The sequence below is a fragment of the Sciurus vulgaris genome (genome assembly GCF_902686455.1).
Source record: "Sciurus vulgaris genome assembly, chromosome: 15".
Lineage (NCBI taxonomy): Eukaryota > Metazoa > Chordata > Mammalia > Rodentia > Sciuridae > Sciurus > Sciurus vulgaris.
In genome coordinates, this window is record NC_136476.1 from 27,554,757 (window position 1) to 27,566,962 (window position 12,206).

The window sequence follows — 12,206 nt, forward strand, 5'->3', positions numbered from 1 at the left end:
CCAAAGTAGTGCTAACTACTTAGTAGAACGAGATGGTGCCATAATCAAGGTCAGGATTCTGTGCTGATAAAGGCTGCAGATTGAATCTATGACAAACACTGAATCTGCCCACTAGGAATCTGATGTGCTACAGTTTCTTCCACATGGGACTTGCCAATGGGCTCAGCTGGTTCAAAATTATACCCTAAAAATGTAGAAAACAGTTTTTGGGTTATATAGATTATTTGTGCCCATGTTATTTGTCAATAATATCTAATTTATAATGTTCTAAAATTTTCTGTTAAATTTGAATTTAGTGATGCAATTAAGATTATATGAAATGTGAACTGTATAAAAAACACAGTAAATTGGACATGATCTGTTTGGTAAATTTGAACCATCTGATGACAAATTCAGAGAAATTGATCAATTATGCACCAGTTGGTTAAAAAAAGAGCAATGGTAAAAATTTAACACTATCTTTCAATTCTGTTGTGAAATTTAGATCTGTGCATAATAATGATAATAGCTACTACTTATTAAGCATTTATTGGACACCAGACACCACTCTAGAAGCCTAAAAATGCATTAAGTTCATTTACTCTGTATAATAACCATGAGGTAGGTTACAATCATCCCCACCTATTGATGCGGAAACTGGGGCATAACACAAAAGTTGCAATGTATGATTACACTCAATGAACATAAAATTACTCTTAAGAGAGTTTTTCAATATTATTTTAATTTAATGTTTGCACAAAATCAAAAAATCAAATGCTATGTTTAAGCTCTGATCATCTAAATTGTTTTAACTCGGACTGTACTTAGACATCATTTTTGTGTACTTGCTCTCATTAACAGACGAATGCATTATTTCCTTCCTCTGGATTCTTTTAACATGCTAATTAAAAAAAATCTGTTGTCAAATATTCCACATAACAGTATACTTCAAAAGTCATTAGAAAGGTTATTGCCACTGTGCAGCAAATGACGACAGCCATTGCTTTGAGGACAAATGCACTGCAGATGAGCTGAACAGCATCTTCAAGTTGGTAAATCAAAAACATTTACCATCAGTTGTTTATGTGACTGCATCCCCTCTTCTACTTCACTGATCAAACCCTACCTTGATTTTATTCATATTTCAGATGTAGGCAGCTGTCATAATTCATCCATATCATTGTCATTCCCATAAAAACCTTTTGCTAAGGTTTATTTACAAGACATAGAGAAAGTACCTCATAATAAAATATTTGAGTGTTTTGGTATTCCTTAGGTCCAATGCAGTAATTCATTAAGGACAAATTTGGAACATCATCCTGGCCCTGTAGGATGCTCTAATCTCTGTAGGAACCTTCATGTTATACTCTAAATGGCTCAAGTGAACTCAGATGACACCAAACTTAGACGGAATGCTGGTTACAATCACAAAAGAACACAGTATTTTACGACAAGTCTTTGAAGTACAGTGCAATGAAAAGCTTATGATATATTATGTGATCTGCTCTGAATTAAATATAACTAACATTTTGGGAGTCATTCTGCCCAAAATTCATTTCAACCATCAATGTCTGCTCTGCCCAGCCTGACCTTGAGAACAGGAGTTCCGGTCTATGAATTTATCATGTGAAGAGCATTCCCAGACAAAGAATAAACGAGCTCAGAAGATAATTTTGAGAGTAACTCTGTTTAGACAGCCTCTTTCAATTTTTTATGGGCCTCAATGTGAGGCATACATGTGGAAATCCCCTTAGGCCACCATTCTATTCGATGATATGGTTCCAACAATTTGAATTATAGGCCTTTCTGAAAAATTACTTGGTCAAATACATTTAGGAGAGGAACACTGCTTTGTCAAACTTGGCAGTACCAAGTTATATATAAAATTACTACCATGCTTTTATTATCCATGATAGGGTGGGAAAACCCTGTCTGCAGGGATCAGAAACTGGATGAGTAAGCAGAAAGTGAGGCCATAGACTACTTTCATTTGTTCCCCTCCACAATAGTTACAAGATGTATTGGAGGTAATTCCAGAGATATATCAAGGGCTTTAGTTCTTTTATCAGAAATAATTTTCATTTTCCAGTCAATGCATATCTTATTTCTTCCACCATTAATTCTACAATGTGGTCTCAATTATATCAGTAAGAAAAGTGGGAAACAACCCATCCTGACCCAAAAATTTTGAATTAATAAAATGTTCTTTATCAAGCTATTATACAGATTAATGCACCACAACCTACGGGATGATTAAAATGACCCTTTGTTAAGGGAACCAGCGGCACAGACCTGTAGAATTTAATTGCAAGAAAGTTCAATGTCACATAGCCCTACACTTTAATCCATTAATGTTGCTGTGCATTTTAGAGGTTAAAAACTGGCTGTAAAAGAGAATCACTTTCTATTACTTATTATCAAATGGCTTCACTTCTAAGGAAAGCTTATTATTTAAAAGTATTTGAAGTCATTTTACCTTAGATCTCAATGCCTTGAAAACTTAAAAAAAAAAATGTATATAGGTGGAGAGATTCACAGAATCTACAAGTTGCCTTTGTAATTCCAAGTAAAACGTGATGGTGACAATTCTGTAGTTCAGATAAAACCCTAATAAAACAGTAAATTATTTCCCAGGATTATCTGATTAGTCAGTTACAAGTAATATCCTGTCCTGCTTTGGAATTCTTACAAAAAGCAAGCCGATTATTTTGCACCTTCAGATGAAGGATTACTGTTTCTCCACTATTATAGAATGACGATTTTATTTATTATTAGAAAAAGTTAACTTGATAACTTATCTAAATTACTTCACAGTATTATTGAAATGATGCGTATTTTATGGCCCCCTATGACATCGAAGCATTATAGAATGACACCAGCCTAACCTTGAACCAATCTCACCTTCTGAACTTGATCACAATTAAATCAAATCAAGTGGGTGATGATGAGTCCCACTTCTAGAGGTGACACACATCTACCACAGGATGCTAACAGTCCCTGTTTGTCAAATCAGTCTCCTTTCTGCAGCCATGTCTGAAATAAACATCACCTTCCAGGAGTATAGGTAAAGAATTTAATATTTTCCTTGCTGCATTTGTACTAATTTGACAGAGAGAGAATACCTAGAAATAACAGATGGTGCTATGAGATGTGGCCTATGTTGTAAATAAACCAAATAAATTAAGATCTCCTATTTCCCAAAAGCATAACTGAGTATTTGCCTTATGAACTTATTCAAAACAGCATTTCATTAAAATAACAAAGTCTCTCCTGTATTTGAAATGTGAATCCTAGTCATTAACTTTCAGTGGCCCTCTAGGGATGTGGCCCAACACCCTGGTTTGTAGTGTTCTCATGCAAATAAAATATGTAATAAATAACTTTTCTAATTCACAGTATGTATTAACTTTTTTAAATGCTGTTTTTTAAAAGTATCAATTAAAATGCACCTATTTTTAGATTTTAGAAATTAAAATCAGGGCTGGGGAGATAGCTCAGTCAGTAGAGTGCTTGCCTCGCAAGCACAAGGCCCTGAGTTCTAATCCCCAGCACCGAAAAAAAAAAAAAAAAAAAAAAAAAAAAAAAAAAAAAGACATTAAAATCATACTATTTAATTATTGATGGGTTTTTTGTCTTACATTTCCTTCTGTGCTCAAAATTTTGTTTTGTTTTCATTTGTAGTTTTATGTACTTTTGATTCTGAAAAGCCTACAGAATACAGAATTAGGCAAACATTTACTAATCAGTAGAATTCTGTGAGAAACTGGTCAAGATCACATATTAGGTCAAATGAACTCTGCTGCAAAGTACAACGTAGCATTTGTAAGGGCCTTAGCAACTGTCAAACTAATGATGGCTCCTAAAATTCATATCAATGGTCATTAAGTCTTTGCTTAATTTATTTCACCTTCTCCACTTCTAAATCATGTTTTACAAGGGGCAAAATATTAAGGTCAACAAGGATTAGACAGGTTGTAAGCATTACTGCAGTTTAATGTCTTTTAATTAAAGCCAAAGGATCTTTGTTGGGACCCCTAGAGTATAACACAGCCACAGCACTGAGCCACCCGACCAGCCAGATGTGCAGAAGCCATCACCTCTATTAGATGCAGAAAGCCTCCATAGGGAAGAGAGGATATTTAATATATTAAATAACTAATGAAAGACACAGCCAACAAAATGTAGTTACCTCATCTAATTCCATTTCATCTGGACTCTCCCATGGCTTGATAAATTTCCCACGAGATTTCTTCAAAGGCACAATTATTATGTAGTAACCTCTGCACAGAAATGGATGAACAAAAAGAAGGTTAGTTCAGAGGAAAAAGAAAATGGATGTGCTCTTCAATCTTCCACAGACCAGTGATTGAGAATGAAGGCAAATTATGGATATGGAGTGACTTGTCCATTTCTTACATCAATGACAAATAACCACCTGTTGTTCAATTTTAAAAACAACACGGATAGACATTTATGGATGACTTCAATGATCTTGTATGGCAATATCACCATGGTTGACTGCTCTTTATTAGGTATAATAAACAGAACAGGCACTGGTTGTTAGGACCCTGGTGCTGGACACATACAAGGCTGGGATATTGAAATCTACTACCACAAGCTGCTGAAACAAATATTTTTTTATGACATTAAGAGGATATTTTTGAAAGAGGGTGATATATAATGAAAATCACTCTTCAGTTCCACAAGTATCTAATACTTTGTTCATACAGACCAAAAATACTTTTTGTTTGGATACAAAAATTAAAAACAAAACTTACTGATAACAAAGTAAAATGTAAAATCTCCTCTCTTATTTTACGCATCAAATTATAAAACTAAGTATTGCAGAAATTTGAAGATTTCTATGGTAAAGACCTTCAAAATAGGTCTCAACACAATGATATCTACAGGAAAAGTCAAATGTAATCGAGACCTCACAATGATATGCTTTAGATTACGTAGGGGGAAATGAGAGGAGGGCGGGGGTGAGGGTATGAAAGACGGTGGACTGAGACAGACATCATTACTCTATATACATGTATGATTACATGAATAGAGTGAATCTACCTCATGTACAACCATAGAAATGAAAAGTTGTACCCCATTTGTGTACAGTGAATCAAAATGCAGTCTGCAAAAATTAAAAAAAAAATAAAAACAAAAAAAAAACAGTCAACTAAAAAAGTGCTGTCTAAAGTCACCTATTAATAAAATAGATGTAGGGTCTAATAAAGTTGCTTTTTAACTTCACTAGAGCATACACCCTTCCCTTGCATTCATGTTTAGGGATTTATGTAAGTATGTAAGGATTTGGAACATAGCATATAATAACATATTAATCATTTCCTACTTTTCAGTTATTATATTAAATGCATAAACTTGTTTTGCCCTCCTATAGCACAATCCCTTAACAACAGCCTAAATATAAGCTCCAAGGCTGTAAGAACGGGTCATGAAAAAAAGATCTGGAGATTAAATAATTGGCCAAAACAGATAGTAAGGGGATTCAAACTTTTTCAATGGTCTGTCTCTTTTATACATTTACTCCATGTATCATAAAGCATTTTTGAAGGACCCCTCAAAATTGATGTAAATTTATTGTGAAAGTGAAAACACACACATACACCAGAAGACAGGCACATACCTTTGAGAGAGAAGGGGACAAAGCAAAGAGGGTAAAAGGAGCTACCAGTCCTTGCTGCATGGAATCACAGAGACCAATACCAGGCACAGGAAGGTCTCTTTTCACTCATCTCACAGTCAAATCCTCAACAAACTTAGTAAATACTAGCACTACTGAGCTGCTCCCATGAACACAGTCTAGAGGTGAGCTGACCAGTGCCCCTGTGGCCATCAAGCTCTTGAAACATGGCTCCCCAGAAAAGATTCACCCTAAGTGTAAAAGACAGACTGGATTTTGAAGGCTTAGTATGAAAAAAGAAAATGTAAAATATCAGTGACGTTTTTATAATGGCAATCATAGGCTGAAATAGTAATACTGTACCTATAATGCCTTACATAAAATGTTATTAAATTTTACCCACTTCTTTTTGCTTATTTCACTGTAACTACTAGAAAATTTAAAACTTTACAGGGGTCTCTCATGATGCTTGTTGATAAGTGCTACTCTAGAGTGTTCTGGTGAAGAATATGGCACTTGGAAATACATATGGCCAGAATTTAGGCTCTACTACTAATGTGCTGGATAATCTTAGGTTGCTCATTGAATCTCAATTGTATATTCTGAAAAATGGAAGTATACAATACTAGGCTGTGAGTCTAGGGAAATAAAATAAATGAACCTGAAGCAGTGAGCAGTGTGTGTAACCAATAGCACCAAACAGATGCTAGCTGCTATGCGTGAGGCTGACATCACGGTGGGAGAGACACATCTGAGCTATCTCATTCACTAGGACTCATGAAATTCCGTGATTGTAGGTAAAATAACTTGCTAAACTAGTTCCCCCAATCAAGAATTCCAGTCAAACCAGTCAATTATACCAGAAACCTTTCTCCATGGTGCTGTGAACAACTCATCAATGGATGCACACAAATACATCACCTAGCTGTTCATTTTCTTTTTTACAAATAATCATGATGATCAAGGAGGGTGAAGCAGAAGAAGAGTTGGAGAGTGTGAGAGAAGCCAATATCTTTTATTTTATGACCCAGAGAAAGCCTCCTCTTCATCCTGTCCTCCCACTACCTGAAGGATTTGCCAAACAAGTCCATCATGTTAAATGAGCAAGGAGAAGAATGACAGAGGCTGCAACTGAGCGTACAAAATAACACTGCAGATATACTTGATAAACACACTTGTCAAGGAACCTCTTACTCTTCCTACCAACTACACAAAGTCAGGAGAGCTTCTCTTCTAAAGTAATGATGCTGCACATTATAGAGAGTGTCCATGGTCTGCTTTCAAAATCGAATAAATCAAAGTTAAGCTGATGAATTCTATTAATTTTTCTTCTGCTTTCATACACTGAGTCGTCATTCTTGTACATGAAAAAAAAAAAAAAAAAAAAGGATCCATTCTTTCTTCAACAACACTCCCCCAACTGTTCATTTCACCCGCGGCTGGGATAAGAATTGAACAGCCTCTCCCATAGCAATTAATTATCAGTGTGGTCCTATATCCATAGCCTTCCCTCTCGGCTGATCTCTAAACCATTCATCTAAGGCAGTCAAAATGGGGCTTGCTTCAAAGTCACTCTTGCACATTGAGAGCAATGGGACATTGGCAATTTGGAATTTCACATTATACAAAGTATGTCCTCAGTTTAAATCCACCATCTGAACCATGTTCTCTGCAACTCAAGCTTTGCAAACATCCATGTCTTTGCCTAACCTGCACCCTCGCTTTCCCTTGAAAGTGCTGCTTTTCTTGCAGTCTTCTCCTGTGGTAGCTGTTAATTCATTCCTCCTCCCCTGTCCAGGAATCAAAGAACCAGGATTTGGTTGGCTTTTTACAGGTATTTTTCCTCTACCGTCTTGCTAAAAAAATTAAACAGTCAGCTTCTGTTTTGAAGTTCATGCAATTAATCTATATGATTCTCTTCTCTGGTTGATTTTTGCCATCTACTAACTTCAACAACTCCTTTTATGGAAGTTTTGTTTATTTTATTTGTTGTTGTTGGGTGAGGTTCAAAATCTACCTTCCTCTCAAACTCTGCCATTGTCTTGGGTGATTTCAACCTTCATAGGGTTGGCCTGTGTACCAACCAACCTCTCATATCTTTCAATTCTTCCTTTCCAAAGTGCACCTCTCCCATGCCACCTTAGCGGCAATCTACAGTGCGCTCTCCACTTTCTGTGCTTGAGCGGAGGAAGCTGTATACAACTGGAGAGATAGGGAACGGGACAACATAATGCTGCAAATCGATGATCAGCAAATCCCAACAGACCCTCAACACTGCCTGGCAGTCCTACGACAGCTTCTCCCTTTATTTAGCCCTTCCACTTTCCACGAGGACTTTTTCAAGTGCTCTCCACTACTCTCAAACTTGGATGTTCATATTTCCCCACAAAAATATGGTCTCATCTTTTACTTAAAAAGAAAATACAAACAGCCTGACAAGAATTCTTTCATCAGTCTATCCAATTGCAAGCCTAATTCTACTATACTCTTTCTTTTGGGTACAGTGTAAGGATATAGTATGTCATGGCCAATAACTACTTAAGCTGATTCCCATTCTCTGACTTTTTTAGAAAGTTAACTAGGCACCATATCCCTTTCTCTATCATCTATCCCAACTTCCTCTCCAAAGGACTCTAGCCATCAGACTTCAACCACGCACACGTATCTGCCATTTAAAAACAAACCAAACCATCCTGATCTAGTCATCTACTCCTCTCTCTGACCCCTTACAGTCAAAATTTTGCAAGTAGCTGCATGTTCTCCAGACTCACTTTCCTTTCCTTCCACTCATATCTTAGCAGACCTTGCTATATTCCTGCCTCATCACCACACTTCACTGCCATCAACAGGGAACTCAAGGACCTTAATGTGTGACATGGAAAGGAGAGTTTTGATCCTCTTCTTACATCATCTCTTAGTGGAACCTTAACCGTGTTGGTAAGATCTTCCATGAAACCTTCTCACCTCTTTGGTATGTAACTCTATTTTCTACATTATCCCTTCCTACATTAATTTTACTTCCTTAACATAATCTATTATCTGCTATCCAGCTATTAAAGGATGAAGTCCCTTGAGGCTCTGGCCCAAGATTTCTCTTAATGCTCTGTTTTCATCCCAGGAGAACTCAATCCAATTCATGGCACAGGTTATCAGCTATATGCATATGTTTAAAAGATCCACATCTTCAGCCCAGAGTTCTCTGAATTCCAAAGATTTATCAAAATTCAAACTTATGTCTTCATTTCTATGTCACAAAGTACCTCAACCTCAATGTGGTTAAAATTTAATGAATAATACACCGTTCAGAATAAATCCTTCTTTAATATTAAACAATATCCATAGCACACATGTCAATAACCTAGGTGTTTCCATTGAAAATCTGATTTTATTCTCTTCCTCCCTTGTACCCAATCTATCATCAGGTGCTTACTTCCAAACTCCACCTCTAGAGCATTCACCTGTCTCCATCTCTATGCTATCCCTCTGGTCTCATTCCATTTTCTCATGGCTATACAATAGTCTCCTAACTTTATCCATTGACTTAGCTTTTCTAGTCTAGTCTCTTGAGATTTTCATTATACAATACAAAATTGATTGTGCCATCCCTACTTTTTAAGACATTTCAATGAAGACTCATTTCTCTTAGGATAAAGACCACAAGGAATTATAAGACACTGCCGGATTCTGCCTGAGTCCATCTCTCCACACCTTATATCTTGATTGGCTTTCGGTATTTTGAATTGATCTTGGTCGATTCTGAAATCAAACCTCTGATCATTTTGTCCCATAAACCTAGAACAGTCTTTCACTCCCACCAAGTTAACTCCTCTCATCCTCTGAATATCAATTCACTTATTCTTTCCTAAGTGCAAACTTCCCTGACTGATAAGATCAATTACCCCACTACATTTCTACAAGTTTTCTACACTTTAAGATACATTTATGTATTTAAGAAAATATTACTAAAGCATATGTATATATAATCTTTTCAAAATTTGTTTTATTACAATTTTACTACTGAGTTTTTTTTTTTTTTCACTGAAAAATGAAAGCAGATGGGGTGGGTGATTCTCAGGGACCTAGGTCTCTCTTAATTCTAGTAGTCAAAACTGTGTAGGGCCCTTCTTATCTACCAAAATTCCCAACTCTCAATCTCATCTAGCTTTTTCTCTTTTCTCCAAGGCAGCAATGTCATGCTCAAATAGGGCTTATAGAAACTATAACTCCTTACTGCAAAAGCTTTTTTATTTACCAGCCTCCTGATGACATTTTTTCTAACCTCATAAGACATTAAGGAAGATAAGGTGATTTAGTTAGGGGAGAAATGAGGACTTAATATGTGCCCTACAGATTCATATCAACCAAATCACATGAACTGAAAAAACTTGCTTGAAATGAAAAAAAAAAAAAATGCTTTTAGGGTTAGATCAGTTTTATAGATGGGTAAAATTAAACTCTATATTTTACTTTGTCTCTCTCAAGCCTGGAGTTTTAGGCTCAAAAATACCTTTTTCAACACAGACCTTAACTATTAAACTAATAGAAAAACAAATAACTCAAAATCAATATATCTGAAAAGCCCACGTCTACTGATGAAGTAAGCCGTGTTTTCCCAGTATATTAGATTTAATTAGATATGTTAAATCTAACCTTCAGAATTTTAATTATATTAAGTAAAGTTTTACTAATTTCATTTAATACGTTATCATCAAGGGGCCCAGCTCCATATAATTATATGAGAAGGCAAGCTCTGGTCCTTGCAGCAGTCCCACTTCAAATTCAGTCAGGCTTTTTGTATTAGCAGTCGATCTTAGCATTCTTAAACTCACTATTTAACCGGGAAGTCAAAATCTGTCTTAGAGTTTAATAATAAAAGTCAATCCTTGCACAATTTTGATTTTTAAATTTTTGCTATGGTCATCTGGGTAATATATATGATTTAAATCGAATTAATTTAAAATAGAAAAACCACAGCTGGTTGAATGATCTCTCAGTTTCTATATTTAAATTAAGGCTTTGAATCTTTTCAGTTTGGCATTGTTGGGCAAGTCACTTGGTTGTCTTGAGCTTCATTTGTTCATTGGTGACAATGACCAGGAGGAACCTCCCTCTTTACCTCTCCTCTAACTGCTAATGGTAGCCTACTGATATACTGCTTCATGACACTTAACATATATTCCTGTGATCTGTGCACACTTATGGTTCTAAGGTTTGCCTGAGCAGCCCGGTTTATGACTACTACTTAGGAATTTCTTACCTGGTTAGAGAGTATTCAGCAGAGAAATGTCTAGAAAAGAACCAACTGATAAATCTATGATTCAGAATGTGATCTATGGAATGAGACTACCTGGATTCTAGTATTTCCTCTCTGGCTCTGATATGTGGACTGAAGAAAATCAATCTACCTACTAACTTCCTCAGCTATAAAATGAGGAAGCCTCTTCTTCAGAAATTGTTATTTGTTAATGAATGTCCTTTAAATAGCAGCTAGCAGATCTTTGCCACCATTGGTATTAATCATTAATATCAATTATATGACCTAGGCCAGGACACTTACTATCTTCGGTCTCACTTTATTCACCTGTAAATGGAAGGAATACCTACCTTAAGGGGTATTGTGAGGTTTAAATGAAGCCTTCTAATCATTTCAGTCAACTGGAAAGTACTGTATAAACTTAAGACTTCACTACTTAAAAGAAACATGATAGATTATTCCTCATTAAATTGTTAAGTGTGGTATATAAATTTTAGAAAGTCACATTGCAAGCCATACTTCCACTAATATCTTTTTTAAAAGAAAAAGTAGATAACCTTAAAGTCGAATTAGTAAAATCGAAGAAATTTAAAATTTTATAAAAAATATTCTTCTTCATTTTCATTTTCCATAAGCATAAAATGGTTGTAATGAAATTAATTTACACTAGGCACTTTCTGATACAGGTTTTTCTCTTAGTACCATCGGTGTGGTGCAGTATTTTACATACATATCTTGTGTACACAAGATGCATACACACATGCTTTTTTTCCCTAACCATTCAGAGGACAACTCTATAAAGTCACAGAAGAACTCTTTGTAATTATCACTGGCTTCTGAAGAATGGAGGCATTGCTAAATGTTCTGATCATCATTCTGTCCCCTTTATCTATTTAAAAAGAGTGGTGCACCTCAGAATTTCTGCTTCCAGAACCTGTGGTATGCTTCAGATTGTTTGAGAAGGACTTTAGCCTGTCTCTGGAGGAGTCTTCCCCGGTTCCTTACTCCATACCAGCAAATAGAAGAACCTGGGATAAAGGTACACAGAAGCAAGGAGCTATGTGTTCATTACATTTATAAGAATTCATTCTGTTTTTAGGTGGTGAGGACTTGGGAGGCAGGAATCAAGACCTAACAACTAATTTTGCCAGGAATAAGAAAAGCAGGGTTTCTGCTGGTAAACAGAACAGCCTTCAATCACCAAAACTGTATTTTTCTAGAAAACAAATAGGAAATGTCTCAGCTAGCTTTAATTTAAATAAGTTAGCAACCTGCCCGCAGTTTTGGAATCAGATCTGTTTCCTTCCCTCATTTCTTCCACAGAATACAGGA

At 35.9% G+C, this 12,206-nt stretch overlaps 1 protein-coding gene across 3 annotated transcripts in view; it reads right to left on the reverse strand.

Annotated features, from left to right (window-relative positions):
• PTPRD (protein tyrosine phosphatase receptor type D) overlaps window positions 1-12,206 on the reverse strand; it is a gene marked incomplete at its 5' end in the record, with an annotated part of 242,588 nt that overhangs the window by 133,908 nt on the left and 96,474 nt on the right. For all 3 annotated transcript variants that reach the window (XM_079112996.1, XM_079112995.1, XM_079112994.1), the window contains one exon: window positions 4,169-4,259. In XM_079112996.1, the coding sequence (XP_078969122.1) occupies window positions 4,169-4,259 (91 nt within the window). The remainder of the gene's footprint in view (window positions 1-4,168; window positions 4,260-12,206) is intronic.